Below are 27,528 nucleotides of genomic sequence, written 5' to 3'. Positions count from 1 at the left end.
CAACTCTCTGCAACAGGTCAGAGAGAAGCAGGCAGTCAGGATGACACCGGTAAGGCTATCTATCTATTCTATTTCTATCTATCTATCTATCTATCTATCTATCTATCTATCTGTCTGTCTGTCTGTCTGTCTGTCTGTCTGTCTGTCTGTCTGTCTGTCTGTCTGTCTGTCTGTCTGTCTGTCTATCTATCTATCTATCTATTGATTCCAGTGAACTTTAACCTTGCAGATCGTGGATTCACTTGTTTTATTTTTCTAAGCTTTAACATTAATGATGTCTTGTACTGTATATCTGGCACGCTGTGTTTCTTTGTCCAGGACATTAATTATATTTCAGACGCAGCCTTTGTAACAAACGTTAAAGGGTGAAAGAGAGGGGAAGCTGATGCTGTCAGTTTGAGGAAATAGAGCCAAACTTCTGTGTGCAGAGTTGTTATCCAGCTACCTTTTAGTTGGATCATGATACTCCTGTGGCACGAATAGAGGAAGCTAAAAGCAAACCTTCATGTTTCACCTTCTCTAAAAAGGAACCTACCCATGGTGTTAGTTCCACATTCTCAGTGATCAGAGCACCATCAGCTCTTTTTCCCACTGACAGTCCAAAGGCTTTAACTGAGAAACAAGCAGACCGAGGATTACTACATCTGTTTAATTATCTCACCTATAGGTTTATGTCTTGATGTCCATCATGTTCATGACTGTCAGGCTTGTTCCTGTGAGTTTGCTGCAAACAAAACACATCCATGTCTCAGTATGCTGTTCTTTATAATCACATTGTACTTATCAACATATCAAAGCAACAAAATGTGTAGTTTGTTAGCATATAATATTAACATTTAGATTTAGCTTTTTTAATATTTAGTTTGGATTTGAACTCAGTGCTCCTTTTTCAAAGACTCATTCTCAACCTTTTCATCTTCATAGAGCTGCAAAGGGCTGAGATTTACCAACTATTAACAAAGTGAAGAATCAAAAAGACAAAGGAAAGTCAGCTCTTACACGCCTGTGGCTCTGCTGTAGTTCATCATTTTTTTCACAGCGGGACGGCGCTGGTTTACTGGAACGGAGCAAAGCTCCTGTTGGAAAGCGTCTGATGGAGCCAATCCACAACAGGAAGACTCTCTGAGACAGGCATATGTCTTAACCACACTTTTTAGTCACATGGTTGGAAACAGGCTTTTGTCATACAGAGCTCTGCCTGTGAGTGATAAATTAATCTTAGTATCACAACAAATCCCTATTTCTCCTCTGCAGGTTTTTCCATATCTAGTGCTGCTAACCCATTGAACACAAAGCTTGTTGATGTTGATTACACTAATGTAATGTTTTATATTAGGAACAACCATTAATTTTATATTCAGTTTACAACATTATCTTCTGTTCCATTCAAATTACATGTGTAGAATAGAACACATGTAAATAGAATAAAATAGAATAGAATAGAAAATCATTTTATTGTCCCACAATTGGTAAATTCTGGGGTTTACAGCAGCAAAATGATTACACAAAAATCTATAAGAATAACATAATAGCGAAAAGTAAAAAAATAAACAAATAAAATACTGTACTGTAAAGTGTTTTAACAAGAAAAATACTTTGCACCTGGAAAATAGCCTCGTTTTCACAATACAATATTTTATTGTAGTATGTTTTTACAGTTGATCCTTGTTTATTAAACTTAGAGCTGGGATTGCTGATAATCCAAAAGGTATCAATCCTACATTAATTGATGTTCTGCCTGCTAAATAAAACAAGAGCCAGAGCTGCAAAAACAAAACCTTTTTATTAAGATATAATGCAGTGAAATGCATTAAAGTTGAGGTGACCTCAACACGTCATTATTTTAAACAGACTGCAGAAAACTATTGCAGCCATACAGTAACTTTAACTGTAATGTTTAGTAATGCAGCCAAACATGTGCAACATGTAAAAACGTACCATACTTTTGAACTAATTAGGTAATGAAATAAAGGCTCCCATTGTCTTTTATTTTGCTACAAAACCATTCCAAGTCCATTAATCTTTCGAGACGTGCAGAAACATGAGGGCTGGTCCAACTGTTCTTCTTCTCTTTTACCTTCCTGCTTTTAGGATCGATCCACTTGATTATTCTTCTGCTAGAGGTTGGGGTGATTCCAATGAAGCATTGGAAGTTACATGATTAAAGAAAAGGACACATATTAAAATACATTGTTTGCAATAGGCAGTAGAATCCAAGAAGTTGTGGAGAGAAGCTGATCAATTTTCTAAATATGCAAAAGTGCAAAACTAATATCTTCTTTGATTTCAGATTTGGAGGTCAAGGTAATATAATAGTATAGCTGTTTACTCAAAGAGATCACATAGCATCATAAGAGAGAAACCAGGAACCACTGTCAAACATTTGGATGGTGCCCCCAAGAACACCAGACATCATTTAGCAATGTTTTTTTGGCTACATCTGGTTTAGCTCAGAAATAGCTGTTAACAATCAGGCTGTGTTTGGCCAGTCTGATGTCCCACGTTTGGACAAAAGCCGTAACTTTTAGATTGTTGAAAAGACTTTGAAAACTTCTTTCAATGTCCTGAAACTTGTTGTTTGGATGTCTTTCCAACCAATATTTGCTCAGTGGGGCAGCTCTTCTTTCTAGGAATTCGACCAAATGTGTTAGTCCTCCAAAACAATGACAGCAGGGTGCAGACCAGCAAGCAGAGTCGTAGTTTAACACATCTCTTTGCAGCTTCTCTACTGTTTACTCCATCCAGTGTGTTGCCCACGACCAAAATCAAATTAATTATAAAAGAATCATAAATGAGTAAATCATGAAAATCAATAAAAATTAAAATGATACCAATCAGGGCAAAAGGCAGGTATTGTGGGTTATTTTACATAAGATCTCTTTCCTCAAAAAGTCTGCTAGTTATTGATTTGATTTGTGATAATCACATTGATTTATGTTGCCTTTCAGAAAATTGGCTGCAGTAAGAGGATTATGTGAGCATAAATGAGGCAACTACTTCTACTTATTCAAATTTTCACATACAAGAGGAGCACACAAGGAGGAGTAGCATCAGTCTTTCAGTCTGACTTGCTGATTATGCCAAAGACAGTTAATAATTACTCTTGTGAGCATTTAACCCTTAGTTTCCCTAATCCAAATTGCCAAGCGAGAAAATCTCTTCTTTGTATCGTCCACCAGGTCCTTACTCTGAAATTTAGATGAGTTTTCAGAGTTCCTTTATGATTATGTATTAAATACTGACAGGGTCATCATAGCGGGGGATTTTAACATCCACGCTGACACTGAAGGCGATAGCTTAAGAGCAGCCTTTAATGCTATCTTAGACACTATTGGCTTTGTTCAAAATGTGAATAGTCCCACACATTCTCATCTTCATACTTTGGATCTTGTGCTGACATACGGCATAGAATGTGAAGAAATAACAGTATTTCCTCACAACCCTGTCCTTTCTGACCACTTTTAATAACCTTCAGAATAACTTTAACTGGGTTCTCCTCCCCTTAAAGAAGGTTCCACTTTAGCAAATCATCAAATAGTGCAGTTATAATTTTTAAAGAATCTGATTCACTTTCTCTCTCTTTTTTGTCGCTGAGCAGTGCTGCGGAGGGAAAATTTTATTTTAGTTTATTCTCCTTCACAGGTTGATGATTTTGTTGATGGGGTTGCTAGTTCTCTGCGTATTGCCTTAGACAACGCAGCTCCTATGAAAATGAAAACCGTTAAAAATAGAAAGCTTGCTCCTTGGTTTAATGCAGAGCTGCGTACTTTGAAGCAAAATGCTAGGAAACCAAGTGAAAAGAAACCCATCCTGTAATTCTACACTTTGGAAACTTCTGCTTTAAGTTACTGTAATATTTTTTTAACCTAAATGCATTGCAATATACAGTTATGCCTTGTACAATTATAAAACAAGTACACACTGTATTTTTTACAGTAGAAATTACAGAAATTGGTTCAAGGGGGAAGGAGCTCAAAGAGAAGTTTGGTGTGTCTTCACAACGACTTAGAATGGGAGCTAAGTTTTATAAAAATTCTAAGTTCTTAAAAGGCAGAAAAGTCTTCAAACAATGATCCAAAAATCAGGCAGAAGCAGCTGAATCCAGGTCCAACGTGATTTATTGCAAAATACAAAGAATTACACGAGTTGACCACCGGTGAGCAACTGAACAAATGTAGAAAATGGGCATCTTTTATACACTCTTGGGCTTGTGGGGCTCCTCCCCCAAGCCCCCTCCTTTCTTTACATCATTTCAGGTGTTTTTCTTCGGGTAAGTCCAATCATTTTTATCTTACCGGGGGAAAGTCCCTTTCAAAACATATTTTTTATATATTTAATTAAAAGCCTTTGTTACAGGTCATGGTGACATTTCTTTGCAAATCATGATGACATATATTGCCATTAAATCAAAAACACATCATAGTCTTAATCATTAATCTTTCAAAACAAAGTTTTCATCCAGTGACTTATGATTATTACATTTCTTTGAAAACGGTCAGCATAACCTTAAAACTCAAATCTTGGTATCACATCACTTGTATGTCGCTATTTACCTGCTTAGTACCATACAGTATTACTTTGGTTATGACAACTCATATACCACAATTAGTTTTAGCTGAGCTGTGCAACCTTGATATGACAAATAATTCATTTTTAATGAGTGTGCCTCTATCACTAAAAGGCCTCAACCCTGTAGCTCTGCAGCATCCCAATCTTGGATTCAACCCAATACCTGCATTTGACTGGATCCCAAACTTCAAAGGGCCAGGTGCAGAGTCATACACACACTGCTTCTCCTTTTCTCTCTTTGGCCTTGATAACATAAATGTATTTGTGAAAACAACTCTTTAAACATTTATAAAACATTAAATTCTATTTTATTCTAATCATTGGTGCAGATTAATACACTACAGGTGCAGACCAATGGTGAAGGAGAAGATAACTTCAGGTCTAAATACTAACTACAATACAGTAAAGCGTCTTCTTCAATATTTAAAAAAGAAATCAATATTTCTCTGGTGTTCAAGGGCCTATGTCATGCAAAACCAACCTTTTAGCTTCCAACTATCTAGTAATGTTATTCTTTCATCAAAATCATGGCCAAAGTGCTACTTTGCTTGATTTGTTTGGAGCTTCGTGGTAAATGCTCTGAATATTTAAGTTGATGTAATTTCTTAGTTTTTCATTTAAAAAAGTAGCCAAGTAGTAATATTAGTAGATGTGGAGAAATTGCTGCACTAAACAGACTGTTAATGGTTTGCTGCTAAAGAGTCAACACAAAAACCATAACATGAAACTGTTAGATCTGTAATATTAGCAATTTGCAATAAATACAATTTGATTGTTAAGAAAAAATAATCCAGTTTAAAAGCACCCTTTCAGTCTAAATAACTTCCTCTGGTCATGGTTCTCTAGCAGCCATTGGGTATAGGCACTCTCAAAAGGTCATCAGTCCATCAGGTGACAACACAAAGACCCACAGGAGCCACTGAATACTGTCCCAGTTCAGTCTTAAAAAAAAAAAAAAAACAGATTTATAACTGATCACTTATTGGTAAAAAGCTGTGCATCTAAGGAAGCCAGCTGGTTTCATCGAGTTCCATTCTTTCTATCAATACCATCTCGAACATTTGGCAACACTGGAAAAATAAAAACTCCTCAAAACCTCAGAAGAAGGCCTGGGAGAACTGAAGGAGGAGACACCTGACTGGTGTAAAGGAGGCGGAGCCCAGGGAGAAGCTCGGAAGTAACCTCCAAAGGTTTGCTCTGAGACCGCTGGCCTGACACCTCTGGGCATTGTAGCTGTGGCTACGATGTAGCTTAGCACCACCATCCTGTGATCAGACTATTTACCAGCAGCAGATTGTTGAGAACATGTCGCTACTAGCATTCATTTCACAGCATAGTTTCCATGTGCAGCTCAATTCTCCACCATAACAAAATCAAAATTAGATGTTAAATAAATAGAATCACTATTTAGGTATTGTTGTGTTAATCTCTCTGAAGTACATGGAACTGCATTTGAGGTTTGATTTTCTAACATTTCCTGAATAATTTGCCCTTTATTTTAGATGTTCCTTAATGTGCACCGTGGCAGCAATGACACTGAGGATCCCTTCATACCTGGAATGCTGTGCAAAGATGTTGTGAAGCTCTGTGAGGAGCCCTGTGAGACTGACTGTTGCCTGGCTGGGGAGTGGAGAGGCTCAGGTGATTTCATTAACAGTGCATCTGTTACAATGCAAAAAACTGTAAATGTAAATAAGTCATTTTTCTTAAAATGAGTGATTTATTGTTGAATCGAGGAGGTAAGTGGGACACTTTGCCAGTGGAAAAAAAAAAAACGAAAAAAAACAAAAAACTAATGCATTGTCTTATTTCCAGTGCATATTAAATTATTATTGTATTTTATTTTATCTTATTTACCTGCTCAAATTAAGGGTACATACACTTAAGACATATTTCTAGTTTGTTTTTTCAGTGCAGACACTAATAGACCATCGGTTTTATGTTTATTAAGGGTCTTTATCATGATGCAATATGCACAAAAAGACACTGGATTTAAAGTGAACAGCTCTATATTAAATAATGTCAACGAGTGATGACCTCCGACTATGGAAATCAGAGACATTCTGGTTGAGCTGTGATTTAAATAAGGTCTGTTATTGCAATTATGAAGGTGTCCATTAAAATCTAACCTTCAGCTATTTTTACCTAAAAGTCTGATCCAGAGTAAATGCTTTTGCTAAGCTAAAGAAGTAGAGGGCAGTCTGTTGGTTGTGAGATGAGAGAATGTTTCTAACTTCAGCGGTGAACTCCCTGCAGCATGAAGTGGTTTGGTCTAAGTCACATTTTTCCCTCTGAATTGTTTTCCCTTGATGAAGCCAAGTCCAGCTATTTTAGTAGCTGCCTGGTAAAGACCTATAGCTGTTTTCTGACCTTCCAAATCGTGTCATCAAGGAAGAGGAGCAGATGGTGGAGGTATTGCAGCGATGCAGGCAGCAGAAGGGGGAGGTGCGTTATTTCCTGCATCACCAGAGAGCTCCTGGACTAGGGACAGGTTGGAAACTATCACAGTTAGGGGCGATGCTTGGTGTTTGCTCCAATGATTATGATGGTCAGTGTCATGAAAGCTTATCTTGGTAAAACATCAGCATGTGACCACAGCGCTGCTTGGCTCTGCAGGGAAAAAGGCTGTTTGTTAAAAATCAGTCCCACTCAAAGGTTTTAAAGAGCAAGTCTAATCATTGCTAACCCCATCAAACTTTCCATTGCATTTACAGGGTAGAAATGTGCAACCAGAGACATGATGCATCAGAGAAGAATACAATATCCATCCATCCATCTTCTCCCGCTTAGTTCTTGTAAGGGTGGGGGTGACACACAACCACGCACAGACTCACACCTAAAGAAAATTTAGAGAAGCCAATAACAGTGATGTCTTTGGACTGTGGGAGGAAGCTGCAGTACCCAGAGAGAACCCCCGCATGCACAGGGAGAACATGCAAACTCCATGCAGAAACACTGGTGGGAAACGTTATACCCACTGCAGAATAAAATAATTATGCAATTTCTATTTTGATTGAAAAAACAAGAAGGATCTTTTTAGTTAAAAAAGATGGTAAAACACCAGGCTAAAGAAAAAGAAGGAAACACGGGGTAAGCTCAGCCTGCTTTTCCACAGCTTTTCCTACTCTGGCTGATTTACTTCAGGTCACTTCAGATGTCATCTAACTTGTGTCTAGTAATGCATGGTAACAGATTCCAAACAGCACTGACCCCCCCAGGAGGTCGCTCCAGCAGCTTACAGGAAATGACCAGCTTAAAATCAAGTGGACCGCTGAATGACAGGATATTTCATTCTCAGAAGATTGGGGATTATTATCACATTTCTGTCTATCAAACTCTACCATATCTCACCAGCGGTTGTTGGTAAATGATTCATTGAGAGAGTGATTCAGTGGCAAAGGAAAATAATTTTACAAATCATCTCCTTTATGTTCAGATGAGCCCAGAGCCACAGATCAGGGAGTGATGACTGAGAATGTGGAGACCTCTGTGGAAAGAAACAGGAAGACTGGGGTGAGTTTTTAACTTTAGAAACACTGAGATCACGTCACGCTGCAGAGGCTGTTTGATCAAAGCACAGGGAGGGAAACAGAATATAGAAAAGTAGCTCCTTTCTTTGTCTTGGCTTCATGTTGCAGTTCTCAGTTATTCCTCTGGATGCGTCGCTGAGTGAGCTGCAGGATCTGGCAACAAGGCAGCAGCAGCAGATTGATGCCCAGCAGCAGCTTTTGGCCTTCAAGGTAGCAAAACAAGCACTGAAGCACTCTGCATATGCAGTGTCTTATACAGCATATTCCTGCTAGTGTCATTAGTTTTTGAAATAGAACCTTTAAAAAAGGAAAAAAAACACACGATGTAATTTTAATTCCATATCAAATAGGTTTCGACCTTAGCTCTGTCATTCTCCACCACCTTTGGAGGGGGGTCCCATTCTGACTTTGGGGTCTCCAATTAGTATTCTGCACAGTTCACCAGAGGTGTCAAGTAACAAAGTACAAATACTTCTTTACTGTACTTAAGTATACTTTTTATGAATCTATACTTCTGTAGTATTTCTGACTTCTACTCATTACATTTTCACACAAGTATCTGTACTTTTTATTCCTTACATTTTTACATGTTACTCGTAACTCTTGGCTTTGGTTTAATGCAGAGGTCAGGGATTAGCAGACCATGGTCTGGATCCAGACCCACCTGCTGGCTAATCTGGACGCAACCTGATTTAAAACAATTATAAATTACCACGTTGTCTAAGAACAGTGTCTAAACGCCACTTGCGCCGCTTCTCCCGTTCCCCTGAAATCCCACATCCTCTACTCCTCCCCGCTGCCCTCCAGACCTCTTGCAAAGCAAAGCCTCCAGCCTCAGCTGTTCCTCCTGTTTTGCTGCTCTGACTTCCTCTGAGCTTTAGGAGAGCATGTGTGATATTATCATTAAATTTGTAGGAGCAAAACCTGCAGAAATTAACACTTAATTTAATGACACATTTAAAAAATCCCCATCAGCATCCAGTAGATGTACGGTTTCTGACGGAGATGAGTAGTACCAATAGTTTGCATCCAATCTTTTAAATAAAAGGTGTTAATTTTTTGTAATTCATAAGAATAATGCTCTAATCTGTACTTACCGATCTGTTGTAACTATATTTTAATCCGACAAACCGGATCTTCTCGCCGTTCTTTCTCCTGTTTGGTGCGATCGCAATAGAGGATCTTGACCTGAGCGGACCTGAGCGGAGCCTGAACATCTAGAGGATGTTTGGCTCAACCTGCTGCTGTGAAGCAGGATTCTCCACCATGAACAGAATCAACACTAAATCTGGATCCAGGCTCAAAATGAGCTCCTTGATATGTGCTTTAGAACGGCTTAGTCTCCATTCAAACCCAGGTTTAAAGCATTGCAGGGCAGCATAAAGCCCACTGCCAACATTAAGACAGAAAAAAGAAAACAAACAGGCAGTTCAGGGGTTTGATAAAATATGGGAATCAGGAAATTGTCTATATACTAAACTGAACGATTGTTGTTCTCTACTTCAAAGAACACATCATTTTCTATTCTTTTTATATTTTTTTATTTAACAACTCAAGGTCTCCAGACCTTTACTGGTTGATGATTTTCTTTATTCAGACCCGGCTGATTTTTAATTGGTTACCTCTGGTTAATGTTTATAAATATTTATTTAACATCATGTGCGCCATCCAATGCAGATCATTGGCTCCATCCACGCCATTGTTCGGACCACAAGCAGTAGAAGCAGCCAGTTAACATGTAAAGTAAATGGTTGACGCGCATCAAGGTGCGAGAAAAGGTCCCATTTAGTGACTGACTAATCAGCTTATTTTTCAAAGGCTCTAGTCCAAAGACTATAACTTCTTATTGTGTGCATTAAGGAGCAGAATCCTGTCTCTGCTTCACGTCAAATGTTCCAACAGTTTGTCAGCTGCAGTATTAAAGAATCATCTTAAGAAATCAGATCAGCATCTTGTTTTTCTCTGTTCAGATTATAAACCACTTTATAAGAGACAACCTGCATTAAAAAGAACAGTAAGGAGATGGACACAGGAAGCTGAAGAAGCCCTGCAAGGTTGTTTTGAGGCTACAGACTGGGATGCTCTGTGTCAGCCACATGGAGAGGACATCAAAGCAATGACTGAGTGAGACTGACTACATCAACTCCTGTGTAGAAAACACCATCCCTACCAGAACAGCTTCCCAGATAATAAAGCAAAGATAACCAATGAACTGAATCCATTCTTCAACAGGTTCAGTTCAGGAAGAAGCTCAGCATCTTTCTGTCCTGCCCACAGTCACATGGACATCCTGCCCTCCTCTGATATTCTCTCTCCTGCTATTAGTTTATCAGTCAGATCAGCAGGTGGTGCTGCTCCCTCCACCTTCCACCTGTCTGTCTCTAGAAGTCAGTAAAGAGGCAACAGGAGAGACTGAATGGTAATCAGTCAGCAGGTCCTGATGGTGTCAGAGTCCTGGAGGCCTGAGCAGAGCAGCTCTGTGGGATTCTACAGCTCCTCTTCCCCCTTAGTCTGACCCTGGAGACGGTTCCAGGGATGTGGAAGACCTCCCCCCTTGTTCCAGGACCAAACAAGACTCGGCCAGCAGTCCTCACTGACTATAGACTCGTTGCCATGACAACCCACATCATGACAGACCAATGCAGACACTCCTTGCTGCTTACAGCTATTAACATATTTAATAACTGGTTAACTAATACAAAATCTCTATGTGGGATAAACAATGAAGTTTGGAATAAAAAATCAAGACTTTGTGGCAGAAAAGTGACAAAGACATTTTCTGACTATTTGTAGGTGATTGGTATGAGAAAAGGACATTTACCTTTTAGTAATTGTGTTGAGAAGCAATGTTAAATGGCACTAGATTTGTGCAGCATGCCAATTCACTTTCCAGATCTGCTTTTTCACATGTCTGTTGTTCTAAAAAGTTTACCTCCAATCTCTGTGTGAAAGTGGCAGTGTAAGGGGCTCTTTTGGTCATATTTGCAGGAGCATCAGCTGCGTTACCGGAAGCAGCATGATCTGAAGCAGGACCAGGAAGCTTCTCAGCGAGAGCGACTGCTGCAGCTCCAAGAGCACATCAAAAACCAGGAGGCCAGACTGCTGCTGCTCTGGGCTCTCAGGAGCCAAGTGGAGCAGAAACGTGTTACAAACGCCAAATTAGGTCAGTGGGTTTTCACATTGTGCAACATTTCAGTATGAAATCTGATGACTGGGGATCATTCTTCTCTCATGACACAAATATGGCCTGTAATGAGAGAATTAACCACTTCTCATTCACTCATCAGTTCTTTTATGAAACAGCTTAACATTGTGTAGGATACGTAGACCTAATGTGTCAGTCACCTCACTACCTTCATGTTCACGTTATAAAACATTTCTGAAACTTTTACAGGTCGCCATAAATTACAGCTTTTAAATTACAGCTTATTCATGACGATAACGAAAAGTGAAAAAAGTGGTCGGTCACACGTCTAAAATGCATCATCACGCTGTAATCTGGTGAGCAGTATCAGTCGTGCTGCTGCGTCCTGTTTGATCCTGCCACCCACCTGCTGCACAGCATTGCACATTCTGCAGGAGCACAGATGGATCATGGCAGCACCGGCAGGGTCTGAGAAAATAAGCCGGAATGGTTCGTTCCTGCGTCCTGAACTTTGATAAACTCTGATGCTCCAGCTGTGCTTGCGCTGAAATGCGTTTTCGTGCCCAAAAAAACACAGTATCTTAGCTCAGAGTCTGCGCATAGGCTCCACTCTGATGGTTTGCCCTCAGCAGTATGGCTCTTTCTGCTCTTGCTACTTAATAAACTATATCATCCTCTGTCAAGCAAAAAAAAAAGCCTTTGTCTAAATATCGATTTTATTTCTTCCAGCTCACAAGAGGTGAAGCTAAAACTTTTAATTTCTACCAAATGGAATCCCTGAATTATATCCAAAGCAAATATTTCATTGCATTCTGTTCATCTTTGGATAAAGATCCAGATGAAAAGATGCATACTGTAGATCTTTGAATATTTCTTTCTAATTGTTTTTGTTTCTATTTGAATATGATACAAATGTTCTCTTTTGTCAAAACATTTTCTTCAAATCATTTTCTGAGTTTTCTTTAAATATTTCAACATTTTTGTTGGCATATTCATTCTATTTAGGTCTGGTTTGCCACTGCATTACACAGCAGTGATGTAGGTTCTCTCTGTATTTATTTAATATAAAAACCCTGTGAATTTAAATCTACTTTGACCCCTGAGCAGTAGTATCCGAGGGGTAAATTCTCAGAAATAAAGCCAAAACTGCCAAAGTAGAAAGCAGAATGTTTTTGTTCTTTGCTTTTTTTTTGGAGAAATTCAGATTTTATTGATTGTGTGTTATGAATAATTCATAGTAGATCAGGAAGAGTTTGCTTTGGGATGGAAACCTTGTTTGTCTAAAACTTCCTTTATTGGACGTTTTGTTAGCTTATCTGTGTGCTATATTAACCAATATGAACTAGATCCACTATTTTCACAGCTTTTGTGTGACACTTTTTTTTTTTTATAAAGTAGGGCATTAATTCATTAAAAAAGTTTATTTGAATTCTCTAAATCAATGTTTTCTGTCCAACAGCAATGATGATCTGCACGGCAGCATTCTATACCCAGCTACTGCAGCATCTAGGATAGAGCTGTCAGTCTGGGAAAGAATCTGGTTCTTATTCTAAGTTGTAAAGGTTCCCTGTCCCTGAAGTTCAACATAAAACTGACTAAAACTATCACATATCATAACGACTAAAATGCTACTAAAACTAATAATAGTTTTCATCTTGAAGACTAAGACTGAATCTAAGATGGCTGCTTTAAAAGTAGCACAAAAACAGATCTCAGAAAGAGGAATTTGTTTGCAGAGATGGTTTTTATTTTGTATTTTTTTCTGTGTACCAGTGGAGGAGATTGAGCAGACGACCAGCCTGATCCACCAGAAGCAAAATGAGTTGCAGTCAGCTGAAGACAAAGTGGAGGATCTGAGCAAGCAGCTGGAGGCTTTGAGGAATACTCATTTGGATTCAGCTATTCCTTCACATCCTTACAACTTTACCTCTGCTGCTGAGGTTAAAGGCTTAAACAAGGATTTGCAGGTCTCTCATTAAAACTAAACGTGTGCACGTGTTTCTCTTTATCAAAACTGTTGGATCTTATTCTTCAGTGATTCAGTATCTCGTTTTTCAGTGGAAAAAATGTTAAGAGTAGGGAGGAGGAGTTTAATTTCTTTCAGCCAAAGAGGATCTGGAGCAGAGAAGGTGAAGGAAACGGAGAGAGAGCTGGTTGTCACAGCTAAACTGAGCCCATTGCTACATCCATGAGAGAACCAGGACTAAACACTGAAGGAAGAGATGGTGTTACAGTCAGACAGGATCAGACCAGATGAAGCTAATATAAGGAGAAAAGAAGAGAGACACAGTTATGGGGAGGAACATTTCTTTGATTTTCTGCTGTGACTGTAAAAGTTTTTAACAAAGATTTATGAAGTGATGATTCAGACGATTTCAGTAACCAGATGGTTCATAACACAAATTACAAAGAAAGTTAAAAACCATTCCACTGGACTTTGTTTCCAAGTTTGAAGATGTTTCTCTTCCATCCAGGAAGCTTTTTCACTTCAAAATGTCAGAAATAGCGTTTAGTTCCAGGTTTTATCCAGCAGCCCAACAAAGCCTGGTTTTGGTTTAAAAAACATGCAAATAGAAACAGACGAACGGGTCCAACCATTTGGAATGGGGGTCATTTGGCTTCTTTGTTAGCCTGTAATGCCCCATACCTGTCTATGTCTCTGAAAGGGGGGGCATTAGGGGCAATTGTTGGCCTGGCTGAATAGGCGAGGTCTTCCGTAACCCTGTAAAAAGGGAAGGGGTTGCGATTTGAAAAAAGCTTCCTAGGTGGGAAGCGAAACATCTTCAAACTTTAGATTTTTTTTGGAATGATTATGACCTGAATGAGTGAGAACCTTCACCGGCATATTCGTATCACAAACTGAAATAACTTTCAAGTGCATGTCGAGTGTGTAATTAGCAGCAGGAACATGGTCCTAAGAATCCCTTTCATTTTAAAATGGTCAGACTGTTTGAATGATGCATGAGACGAGTGACCTAAACATGTTTCTGAAACAACCGCAGCACCTTAAAAGATTTGACCTGGTGAACCAAGCAGATACTTCTCATGTTCTTGATCTTAATGCTTCCTCGTCTCCAGCTGAGGAGCGAGCTTAACCAGGAACAGAGACTAAAGCTGCAGCAACAGAAAGACAGCCTGAGAAAAAGACATCTGGAAGTGGCTGCGATGGACCAGCGTCTGGCTGAGCTCCGAGACAGACTCACCAAAAAGAAGGCTACCTTGCAGCAGAAAGAAAGCCTGCCAGTGAGTTGGAAATAAACCAAAGTAGAACAAATATCCAAAACATTTCCATCATATGCTTGTTGCTTTGGTACAGCTCTTTGAAAGCATGCTTCCTCCAAGTTTATTTATTTAACTTTAGTAACAATTAGTAAAGATCATTTACATAAAGACTGCTATTTTAATCCATTTCATGCCTGTTAGCAGGGGAGGATTTAGGAAATTTGGGGCCCTAGGCAAATACAGGCAGGGGCCCCTCTGAATTGAGTAGACAATACATAGAACAGACCCTTTATACAGATAGAGAAATGTTAATAGAATAGACATCCATCATCTGTTCTAGGTTGTGTCCCTCTCTTCTTGTCTCTTTTCTTCTTGTTTTCCTCTCTATGTTTTGTACTCAGCTGACTTTTCATGCTGTCTCTAAAGGAATGAAAGATTTTTTCCAAGCACTAAGCTCACTTAGCTGATTGCTCCTTCCTGTGTTTCCAAAAAGGCCAAAGTAAATAACCCAGTCCTTCTTTTCACTGTAGACAAGCCATGATCTGCTTCTCTGTTCTCCATTTTTCATTTGGATGAGACACACTTAATAATATGAGCTTTCTGATGGATGGCATTTTAGCCAAAGGATTTTTTTTAATCAAAAACATAATTATTGTGCACACATAAGGAATAGTTGTATTATCCATACATGTAAATATAGTTTTTTGGGGCCCCCAGGAACATGGGGCCCTATGCAACTGCCTAGCATTGCCTGATGGTAAATCCCTGCTTCCTCCATCTTCTGTCAGGTGGCCTCAGAAAGCATCAACCCACAGCATGAGCTGAGCTCCAGAGTAGCAGCAGTGGGACCGTACATCAAGTCCGCTTCCAGGTCCAGCTCCCAGCATCCTGCTGGGCCTTCATCCAAGGAAGTGTTGGTAAAGTTTACATATCCAGATGGTACTGCTACCTTACCAGTATGTCTAAAGCCGCCACCGAGACCAGACGTCCCAGCTGTTGGTATGTGCTTTATTCTGCTGCTTTTATAACTTAGTGAGATATTTACTGACACCAGCAGTCAAGCTGAACTTCATTGTTTCTAGTTCCATCAAATCAAGAGAAGAGAAAGTTTAGTTTGTCTCCATAGTTTAGTATTATGATGTAAATATGAAGCTCAGAGTGAGTGTGGCAGTAGAGAGTAACAGCCATCAGGACAGAGATGTAGAGGTCATGAAATGTTCCAGGATGGAATGAAGGGACTGTTAGATGAACAGTTTATGATGCTGAGGGGGAAAGTATCTTTAAATAAAAGATTTAAATGTGAAGCATTCTTTGTAAGACTGGAGACACTGAAAGAAGACTTTCACATTTTTTCCAAAGATTCTTCCAGACCTGGCCAGTCCACAGAGAAGCAGCTCAAGGACGCCCAGGTATCACTGGACTCTTCTAAATGTCTCACTGCTATTAAAAAGAAGCCTTAAAATGGGGAGTTAGACGCTGCAAGGGCGTCTCAGGGTCAGATGTTTGCTTAGCTGTGTCACTACCCGAACCGTCCCAGAAGAACGATCCGTACCATCGCTCATTAGCACATGTGCAAACAGATATTAATCCAGGTCTCAATAAATATTGTAATTATGGTACTAAAAGTAGTTATTTCTATCCTTAATTAACTAAAGAATGCTAATACACATATTCAGAAAAAAAACGTTTATGACTGTCCTGAAACAATTTGATGGTTTTTACATTTTCGGTTTTAAACAGCTTGTCTGACGTCTTCATAGGACACGATAAGAGCGTATTTCTTTCAATTCCCATGTTTATAGATATTTATAGATGTTGGAGCCTGGCCTGTTTTTCAGTGTAGTCCTGTTTCTCTGACTGGGACTAACTGGATGTGTTCTCTCTTCATCCTCTGACATGGGAGCTGGCTCGGAGCTCGTCTGCCTGGCTGTGTTTTCTGTCACACTGGGTTGGAGTTTTGATAGGACTCAAATGCAGACACTGAAGCAGATGTGGTTTCTTGAACATTTAATAACAAAAAGGGTAACAGAAGCAAAAATCCTAAAACATAAATCCACAAAAATCCAAAACTACTGAAAACCAGAAATACTCACAAGAAGGGGGAAAAGAAATGACGACAAACCAGCAAAGAGTGACTGAACAAGAGGAGAATATATGGGAGAGAGAAAGAAAGGTGTGAACAGAGGAGCCTAGAAGGAAGCTAGGGAAAAGGGGACTGACACAAGAGGGCAAACTGGAGATACCTAAGAACTCAAATACAATAAAAAAAAATAGAACACAAAAATGGAAATAAGAGCAAAGAAAACTCAGAGATAAAACTTGACCAGAACCAAAACCTTGACATTTCCTGGAAGAGGCTGTCTGTGGAGCTGGTATATATCCGGTGATGAGCTGATGGGACGGATCGGGTCGTGACAAAGTTGATGGCAAAAAAATAAATAAATAAAAAATGGGGTCTAAATATGTTGAGCTGCTCAGGTTCAAGGTTCATTGTTGGATCGAGGCCTCATTGCAACACAGACATTTGTTCAGGGATGGCTACCAGCACTTACAGCTGTCCTTTAAAGCCTATAGATCAAACAATGTATTTAGATTTAAAAATGACTTGAAAATGTTCCACATTTGACTTAAACAGTTGCTTTGATTTGCAATTTTACAGAAAACATAGAATTTTTCTGTAACCCCTAAATATGACGGTTCCTTTGACACCAAAGCTGAGGAAACTACAAAACGGTAGAACATGTTTGCATGGACTGCCTGTTTAGAGGTCATCAGAGTAAAGCCGTGTGTTTTATTCTTACCTTCCTGTATGGATCTGAACTTACACTGGATTTCCCTGCTATTAATATTTGTGTTAACTTTTTGTTTGTTTGTTATATCCACAGCCATTTAGCAATGGCCCGTCCAAGTCGACTGTGCCGCCACCAGTACCCAGCAAACCTAAACCGTCCCCTGCTCCACCAACCTTCTCCAAGCCTGAGTTTTACACAGGGACCTTCCCTGGTAAAAAGAAACTGTATGGCAGTCAGCTGAAGGATACGTCGGTCCTGTCAAACAGCAGCCTTCCTCTCCATAGCAACAGGGGAAGTTCTCCCGCGGTCGCTGTGCGTCCATACACACCAGAACCCACAGATGGCCCTCCTCCTGAGTTACACAAACCGAAGACTCTGGCAGGTTCATCCATTTTCTGGATGTACACCCAGCAGGCAAGCCCTGGTAAAGCCCAACAGGCAAACGGCCAGGGAACACTGCCCAGCAGCAAGCCCAAAGGTGAAACTTCACAAAATTTATATTTATTTATTGGTGCTGTTGAATTATTATGCCAAAAAATATAATTTCAACAATCATTAAATCATCATTAAAAAATGACTGCATGGGGCGTCTGGGTGTCCTTGGTCCTGAAAAGGACATGAGCTTAATCTGGGAAGACACAGGCCCTCATGGGTCCACCCATCTTCATATTCCACTCATGGCTGTGATTAGGGTTGCCAACCGTCCTTTGAAAAACAAAATCGTTCTGTATTTAGAAATAGGAGTACCTGTCCCGTATTTAATGGAAAAGGAACACACTTTGTCCCGTATTTAAAAATATTGTCAGTAAAAAGCTAATTGAAAATAAAGAACAAGGGCACGTTAGATACAAAACTTACGGTAAACTTGTTCCTGGGCCGTGTCCTGCGTTATGACCAATGAGCACAACATATAGGTAACGATCCAGAATCCCCTCATCCTCACAATGATTTTTTTTATTTTTTGTTTTACAACTGTAGCCTGCAATCTTTGCATTTAAGGCACAAATATGTTTTCAAGTTTGCACAAGTTTGCTGTTGCACCAAAAATGTGCACGATTTATTTATTGTTGTATATTCATTTTTACACTTTGAAGTTCAGCAGGACAGATTTATGTCTAAGGTGCTTATTTTATTCAGCAAAGTTTGTTATTTGGTATTAAAATGAATTGCTGGATTAGAATTTGTTTTCTATGTGTTCATGTCACTCACAAATATCCATCTAGTTCAATGCAGATTTGAGTCAAATAGTTAAAAAAATGATTTCACACAAAAACGGGGGCTAAAAAAATCACCACACCAGGAGGGGTGATGGCATTCGGCTCAGCTGGCACGCACATGAGGCGTCCCTTTATCTTTTAGGGAGTTGGCAACCCTAGCTGTGAGGTACCACACCCAGTACTCATCAGTACGAAAGTTTGCTGCCATGCTAACATCGCCTTAAACACACACACAAATTATTTACCAGGAGTTAAACCTGAGGCCATTGATGTAAACACTCCTTAGCCTTGAGTTAAATCTCATGCTTAGCTAGGTCCTTCCTCTGATTGGTACACGCACTGTAATATTATGGTGAAACGCAGTATTACCCCATCTGCCTCTAATTACGGTAGCAGTAATGCTGCATTATCACCAGGTGCGTTCTGGAGGTCAAAATATTTAGTTTACGGGGTTACGGCATTGCGAGGTCCAGCGGCGCATCTGAGCATCAGCAGAGGCACATTTGAGCGTTTGACAGTAAATTGAACTTTTGCCGCTGCATGCCGGAGCGTCAACCAATTAGAAAAGCTGCTGCGAACGTCAGCAGGAAATCCCCCTCAGGCTGACCTTAGCAGAGAGCTTTCAGTGGGGATTCCCAGCGCTGCCTCCCGGCAGAATGCTGGAGGTCTGGAGCTCCCAAGAAGAACTGCAGATTTAAGTGTTATTATAATCCTGATGAACTGATGAACAGAAGGTGTTTGGAGGTGGACTTGCTCACTTAAAAACTATTTTTCCAACTCATAAAGTAAATAAAGCCAAGCTGCTCTCTAGCTTGAAGCTACAGAACAGAGCAGATAAACAACCAGAGCGTCAGAGCATCTGGACCAGTTTGATCAGATTTATGCATTCGCGTAGAACACCTTTGGTGTCAATTCAGCATTAAGCTGGAAGTGCTGTGGCTTTGCAGTTTACTGCAGTTAGTCCATGTATAGGTTAATCTGGACTATAAGGAGAAAATGAAAAGCTTTTAAGAGCATTTTAAAATGTGGGAAATACATTAATAGACATATTGTTTAAATGTATTATTCAAAATGAGGGTCCAGGTGCATGAATGTTATGCTCCTTATTGGAAGCTCTAAGAGATGATGGGTGAAATTAGAAACTCTGAATGAAGGTAAGTTCTTTGGGATCAGTGTTTCTGAATTTAAACTAAACTCTATTAGAATTCATCTTGTTGAGAAACGCATTTCCAGAATCACACTGTTCCTGAAGGATTGGAGTTTGACATCTGTGAATTAAATGATTACATCCTTATTTAAAGAAGATCAGGTTTTTAATAGACTGATTCAAATGTCTCTCCTCTGTATTTCCTCCCATGCAGCGTATGGTAAACCTGTCCCTCCTGCTGAGGGGAAGCAGCAGAGGGTCAGCTCAGGCACATCTGGGCTCTCTGACTTTAATGAGGGCGAGGCCGATGACAGCTTATCTGCTGCCACTGATGACAAAGCTGTCGAGGCTGAAACTCCTCGTCCTCTCAGTCCCTCCAAGCTCCTCCCCTTTGTGTCCGACCCTCATAGGAACTCTGATGTTGATTCGGAGGGATTCCGCCGCCGACTGCAGCACGCCCCCCGCCCCTTAAAAAAACGCAGCTCTGTTGTGGAGCCTGAAGGCCCCATTGGACCTAACATCCAGAAGCTTCTATACCAGAAGACAACTCTGGCTGCCATGGAAGCCATCCCTATGGAGACTATCAGTGCACCAGGGGAGAATGGTCCGGTCATAAATCCTGACAGCAGGATTGTCAGGAACGATGTCACTTCTAGGGTCAAAGAAAAAAGCTTAGCTGGCATAAAGCCCAGCGACGGTCTGACATCACCTCCACTGGCCCCCCTTCCCGCCTTCCCTGAGCCCAGCTATTCCCATTCCCAAGACATGGAAGAAGAGGAAAATATGCCATGCACCTTAAATAAAGATAGCTTCCCTCATCCCAGCTGTGGGGAGAAAGAAAAGGCAGATGGTGTCCTTAGCTCTGAGCAACCAATACCCCAAAGTACAGACCCACCTGTAAGTAGCAGCTTCAAGTTTGTTTTAGTTTCCAGAAAAAAGATGTTAAAGACATAAGAATTTCTAAAAGTAGAATGGGAGGTAGATCTTTTAGTTATCAGGCTCCTCTCCAGTGGAACCAACTACCAGTTTTAGTCCGTGAGGCAGACACCCTGTCTACTTTTAAGGCTAGGCTTAAAACTTTCCTTTTTGATAAAGCTTATAGTTAGAGTGGCTCAGGTTATCCTGAGCTATCTCTATAGTTATGCTGCTATAGGCTTAGACTGCTGGAGGACATAGGGACCCCTTTTTCATCATTCTGCTTCATTCTATCTCTATTCTCCCACTCTGCAGAATCTGTTAGTTCAATCTCTAACGTTCTGCTCTCTCTGCTTTTTCTCATAGTAGCTTCATCTGGTCTGTTCCTGTTTGGCTGTGACTCCATCCTGGAGAGAAATATCAGCTGTGCTGCTGCCATCAACACCTTTGTTTCTAGATGCTGGAGATCGGCCTGTTTTCCAGTGTAGTCCTGTTTCTCTGACTGTGACTAACTGGATGTGCTCTCTTCATCCTCTGACATGGGAGCTGGCTCGGAGCTCGTCTGCCTGGCTGTGTGTTTCCTGGACGGGGCCGCCTGTGGAGCTGGTTGACAGTTGCCTTTTGTATTTATGCTGCTTTTTGTATCTCTGCTTCTGTCTCCTTGAACCCCAGTCGGCCTCAGCAGATGGCCGCTCACACTGAGCCTGGTTCTGCTGGAGGTTTCTTCTTGTTCAAAGGGAGTTTTTCCTCTCCACTGTTGCTGCCAGCATGCTTAGTGTGAGGGATTGCTGAAGAGTCAATGAGTCGATGTAATTAACTGGTTTTCCTTAGATAGAATTTGAATCAATCTGACTGGATGATCTGTTGAACTGTAAAGTGCCTTGAGATGACATGTGTTGTGAATTGGTGCTATAGAAATAAAATGAATAGAATTAAATGAATCACGTAAGATTAGTCAAATAAGGTCTGATATGTCATCAGTCTAATATGGTTGTGGTAGTGAGACAGTAGTTGAGTAAAACCTGATTACATAACTATGTTCAGGAAAGAAACAGGACTAAATACTAAAAATAAAGGAAGTTGTTGACGGTGGCAGCCCAGCTGATGCCTGTTTTCAGGATAGTGTTACATAATGTTACAAGGTTTTCAATGTTCTGGACCATTTAGACACAAAGAATAGCTGTTCACATAGTTTACGTTTCTACACTAAACACATCCGTTATTAGAGTTTGGTCACCATCTTTCAGGGTAAACAGTCTATCCTGCATAAGCCTGGAGCAGCCTGGATAGACCGTGGGAAGCATGTCCAGTTCAGCCCTCTGGCCCTGCTGCTGGATTCTGCTCTTGAGGGGGAATTTGACCTGGTCCAGAGAGTCATCTATGAGGTACGTTACTGTCCTGTCCAGAGCCCTAGGTTCCACCCATTGACAGACAGACAGACAGACAGACAGACAGACAGACAGACAGACAGACAGACAGACAGACAGAGAAACACAGAGACGGACAGACAGACAGACAGACAGACAGACAGACATTACAGATAGCTGTTTTCCATGCAGGTGGATGATGCCAGCAGGCCTAATGATGAAGGAATCACAGCGTTGCATAATGCTGTGTGCGCCGGACACTTTGAGATCGTTAAGTTTTTGGTCCAATTTGGTGTCAACGTCAATGCTGCCGACAGCGATGGCTGGTGAGTCCCATCTTTAGCGGTGAGCATTACCATGGTGGTCATTTGATGGCGTTGACTTTAAGCTAAGATCTTCTGATTTAAAACAGTCTTTTCCACTTTTAGGACTCCTCTGCATTGTGCTGCTTCTTGCAACAGTTTCCAGATTTGTAGGTTTCTGGTGGAATCTGGGGCGGCTGTGTTTGCAGCCACATACAGTGACATGCAGACTGCAGCTGACAAGTGTGAGGAGATGGAGGAGGGCTATGCACAGTGCTCCAAGTTCCTTTATGGTAGGATGTCTCACCTACACTGAATAAAATATCATCACATGTTTTTATTGCTTCAGCTTTAAATAAGCTACATGGCCACAGCCTTAGGCTCCTTTACCTAAAATATGAATCCTTATCAGCAGAGGATTGATGAATGAACTATGAGTCTAGTATCCCATCCCTGTCTGTGCAGGCGTCCAGGAGAAGATGGGAGTGATGAACCGTGGGGTGGTGTACGCCCTGTGGAGCTATGAGCCTCAGCATCACGACGAGCTGGGCTTCAGTGAAGGAGACTGCCTGACGGTGCTGAGCCAGGAGGAGGAGAGGGAGTGGTGGTGGGCCCGATGTGGAGACCACGAAGGATTCATTCCCCGCAACCTTCTCGGGGTGAGCTTAGCTTATAGAAAGGAGGAGTTTGTGACTTACATGGGGAACCCTGAGGAGCCTGCTTGTTAAAGTGATAAACTCCATCCATCAGCACATCAGTTTAACTGCAGTTCATCAGATTTTACTTCACTGAAACTAACATTTAGATTAGGTTAGATTCAACTTTATTGCCATTACACCGGTACAAGGCAACAAAATGCAGTTTAGGTCTAACCAGAAGTGCAACAGCAGCAAGTGCAGGATGTACAATGCTACTATTATTAAATAAAACAGCAGCTTTCCAAATTAAAGTGCAGTGGAAGGTAATTGCAGTTATAGTACGGTATTGCAAATGTATATGTAAACAATTGTTACAGTAAATAAACAATCGGCAGTGCAAATCAATATTCCAGTCAAGGTAAGTGCATTTAAACAGTTTCTATAATAGAAGTCAGCAGAGCAAGTGAACGTTATAGTATAGAAAATAACAGAATGGAGGCAGGTGTGAAGAGGGAGAGTCTATCATTAGGGTTCAATAAAGAGCCAGCTCTGGTCTGCTGGTCCTGGTCCAGAGGAGTCAGTAGGCTGGGTGGGACTTAATGATGCTGCAAGCTAGATGTAGGCAGCGTTTCCTCCTTACTGAACAGAAACATTTTCATGATGGTAACTGTGAATAATCTTCCTGTAGTTGTGTTTGGTTGGGATCATTTATTCTGGGTTTATTATAATAATGAAAACATTTAAAACCCAAACTGGCTGAACTCCAGATTTCCACAGTTTTCCAAAAGAAGGAACTTAAAATAGTTTTTTTTAGAAGCTTTACACTAAACTGTGATGACATTTTTTTCTTTCTCAGTACTGTGATTTTAGGTAGATTGTGTTGAAATGTTTCCCCTTCCTTTAGTTTTGTACCAAAAATAAACTGAACTACCTCAACAGGATTGGTTCCCTTTAGTCTTGTACAAAAAACAAAACAAGAAAACAATCTAATGTCTTTCTTTTGGTGTTTTTTGATACTGTTGGCGATCTGACATTTTTTTAAAGTCTTTTTTTTGTACAAAACTAAAGGGATAAACGCAAACCTGACATCTTGCGCATGCTTATTGACTATTGGTATGCTGGTCTGATGGGGTATGCTCATCTGACAGAACACCAGTTCTACTTCCTCACAGATTCAGAGTATTAGGATTAAAAAAATAAAAAGAAATTGAAATCTAAATAAGTAATTTTTTTATAAAAACAGGTGCATTTTTTCTTGAAATGAGGAGGTAAGTGGGACACTTAGACTTACATTTAACATAAGAGAAAAAAATTGCATTATCTTATTTTAAGAGTAAAATGATTAATTCCATTGGCAAATCAACTTATTTACCTGCTCAAATTAAGGGGAAATACACGTAAGACTTTTTTATTCTTCACTAGATCGTTTTTTCAGTGTAGAAACTCTTTGAGAGGAAACAAAAGTGGTGGTGTTTTAACTTCTCTCCATCGTTGCATTGTCACAGCGCTACCATAAGGCCCAGCATAGGTACCGCAGCATCTTCAGCACCGCTTGCTGTTTGCGTCACGGTTGGTTGGAGGATTTTGAGGACCCAAAGGCAGAGATCAAGAGGCAGGGTTGAGTCTTGCACATTTAATAGGCAACCGAGGCAGAAATACAAAAACACTGAGAACATAAATGTCAGGGAGAACTCACGTGGGAAACCAGAGATGAGGAAACAACAAAACAAAAAGCCGTCACTGAGTGACTGCAGAGGTGGTGTGCATATGGGAGACTGAACCAAGGCGGGCTAATCAGCCGATTAGGAGCAGGTGTGGGCAGGACCAACTAGGAGGAAGCCAAGGGGAAAGGAAACAAGCACAAGGGGAAATAAACTAACAAAGATACCGAACACAAATAAACTTAAAAATAAACCCAAGCAGAGGGCAGAACCATGACATTATGATTTAAAGGAAAAGTCCGGTCAGCAGGAAATAATCAATGGATCATTATCTCTATCTAAAACTAATACGTTCGCAGTGATTTAATGAATTTAGCATTAATCAGTAAAAGAAATAAAAACAATAATTGTATTCACGATCACTTAGTCCAGGAGCGGCCATTTTTGCCCAAATATAGTAACCCCTCCCTCCTGCCATCTTCCAGCAGTGACGTCACGGTGCGGTAAGCCTAGCGCCATTCTCCCCGCTTTCCAAGCTAAATCAATGGGAACTACTAGACACATCTGCAATCAACAACAATTATTGAAGATTTCCAGAGGACTTCACCATTGAAATTCACCAGAGCTATAGTGAAACTGACAATGCCCACGTGCATGGCAGCTGGATGCTGGAATACATCGGGTAAAAGTGAAAAAAAGAGTTATTCCACCTTTCTGATTCCTGATCCTCCACGGACGGGTTGGTCGTTGGATCGCCAACTTGAAGAGGGAGGATTTGCCATCGAACTTCTGGCCAGAGAAAAAACCCGTAATATGTAGCCAACATTTGGAAGAAGAATGTTTTCAAGATGACTTGGATAATAGCGCGTTGTGACAAACACCAGATACAGCACTGGGACTTGATCAACAGCCGATACCGCACCGTGACGTCACTAACCAGTAGGTGGCAGTAGTGTTCTTTGACAAACATAGATGCCTCCAGTAAAGCACATTCACATGAAAATTACTCTGAATTAGAAACACTGATCATTTATTGAACAGGATGGAATCATTTCATATTTAAAGGACTTTCAGGAGTGAATTCTGAATATGAGCCGACTTCTCCTTTAATAAAGACACGGAACACAGAGAGGACAGTCTGGGTTAACCCGGGTCGGTCTGTGTCCTTCCTGTCCTTCCCAGGTCTTCTTGATTTAAAGACGTCCGCTCTATGAACTCTAATATTTTTTTTAATATTTTGTTCTCTTTTTCTCATAGCTCTATCCGAGGATCAAGCCCCGGCAGCGGAGCCTGGCCTAACCGGGATATTCATAACGTGTTGATGAGCAGAAACAGCAGACAGCCTCAACAGACAAGGACCTGAGGAAAGGAGAGCTTCCTGGTTCCCACAGATCAAAGCACTGCTGTCCATCAGCAGCAGAACTAGATGGACAGACATGACATCAGCCTCTACTTTCATTGCTTCACTGAGGTGTGGAAGAAGGATGGAGACCAGGGTGATGATTTTTGGACTGTTTTTCTCAAAAATGATTTCCTGTAGCACGAATTGATAAACTTTTGCCTCTTAATGAGTAACATTATGTTTATTCCACTGAGACATTGAAAAGGGTCACGCACAAACCACAAAAAAAATCACTATTACTGTCAGTGGGACTAAATTTGTTAAGCCTAAGAAAGAATTAACAAACAGTACCAATACACTAACGATACCTGAAACACTTCTAACTTGTCCTTGTGGGCAGCTGTGATTGTTTAAAATGATAAGAGTATGAAATGATTGTTCTGCGCTGAAGATTTGGATGAAATATCTGCAGTTCGGCATGAAAACCCAAAATGCTTGACAATCCACTGGAAACAGTCGAATCTCCAATCAACGTTGCCAGCAGCAGCTGCTGCGAACGTGCGATCAAAGTTAGGCGAGTCCTGCCCAAACAAGGACGACCTCCCACTGAGACTCATCCTGTCCGATGACATCAGCATTGCCAATTCACGTGCTTCTGGTTTCCTAACCCTATTTAATGTTATACGTGTGACTCTTAAGCTTGTGTTCAATTTTGACTCTTCTTCCAGTGACTTTAAAAACTGGCCAAAAAAGATCATTAAACATTTTTATATAATTTTTTTTTTTTATCAAATCACCTTAAAAGTAAGATTTTATGTAATCTTTAATAAAGGTTAATCAAATTAGGACACAGGGATATGAGGTTGTAAAAGTCCTCCCACTAATGTAGACGGAAGCAGATGGGGATGCTGTTCAGCACATGTCCACTAATGCTGGAGCTGATCGTTACGACATGTTGTTGTTTTCTCTAAACTCTGTTTGCTTCATCAGTTTCCTGGTTTCTATGCAGTCTGAGATCCTCCTGCTTTAAATGCAGACTGAGGCGTAATGCAGAGAAATAAAGGCTCATTCTGAGCTTCCTGCTGGTTTCTGAGCTCCACCTTGATGTTTGAATGCGACACAAACAGATTCCTGCAGCAGTTTCATTCTGTCCACAGCTGTTCATCCATGCAGGGTTGATGCTCTGGAAAGGTCACAGACGTCAGAAAACATGATCTCCATAGAAACATCTTTCAGGAAGGAGGAAGGAAAGAAGAATCAGAAATTCTCAGCATTTAAAATGTTTTTATTTCAATGCTTGAAGGACAGAGAGAAGGAAAAGCTGTAAGGCTCTCTGCTGACCAGCAGTACCGGCCCTGCCGCGGTACTGTGGGTCAGCAGAGAGGAGTCGGCTGGATCTCTATTCCAACACGGACAAAAGCCTTGAAGGACATTCAACAGCAGCTTCACACAAAGTCCAGGAAAAAAGCCAAAGCTTCAGGTTTCCCCAAACAGCTGAGATGTTCTGAGGAACGGAACCAGAACAGGTTCCATTGTGCGGGGATCCATATCAGAAGAAACCGTCTGAATCTTCCTCACAGTTGGTTTGAAAAAGGCTCATGAAGGACCTGAAGCTGGATCCACAACATCTGAGGAGGTTCTGGGAGCAGAAGCTGTTTCCTCCAGCAGGAACAGCTGCTGA

At 40.7% G+C, this 27,528-nt stretch overlaps 1 protein-coding gene across 1 annotated transcript; it reads left to right on the top strand.

The window, feature by feature from the left end:
* LOC119776273 (apoptosis-stimulating of p53 protein 2-like) lies at positions 1 to 26,620 on the top strand. Its single transcript, XM_038274587.1, has 16 exons — positions 1 to 49; positions 6,072 to 6,210; positions 8,006 to 8,082; positions 8,208 to 8,309; positions 11,088 to 11,262; positions 13,018 to 13,211; positions 14,323 to 14,487; positions 15,255 to 15,465; positions 15,826 to 15,875; positions 17,352 to 17,736; positions 19,837 to 20,519; positions 21,785 to 21,922; positions 22,097 to 22,230; positions 22,333 to 22,499; positions 22,672 to 22,865; positions 25,763 to 26,620. Exons 1-16 carry the CDS (start codon positions 41 to 43, stop codon positions 25,802 to 25,804), a joined length of 2,865 nt encoding a protein of 954 aa, XP_038130515.1. The 5' UTR covers positions 1 to 40; the 3' UTR covers positions 25,805 to 26,620.
* Positions 26,621 to 27,528: the final 908 nt, after the last annotated feature.

The sequence above is a fragment of the Cyprinodon tularosa genome, unplaced genomic scaffold (assembly GCF_016077235.1).
Source record: "Cyprinodon tularosa strain WSP-4 unplaced genomic scaffold, ASM1607723v1 ctg920, whole genome shotgun sequence".
NCBI lineage: Eukaryota > Metazoa > Chordata > Actinopteri > Cyprinodontiformes > Cyprinodontidae > Cyprinodon > Cyprinodon tularosa.
This window is presented reverse-complemented; position numbering and strand designations above follow the sequence as displayed.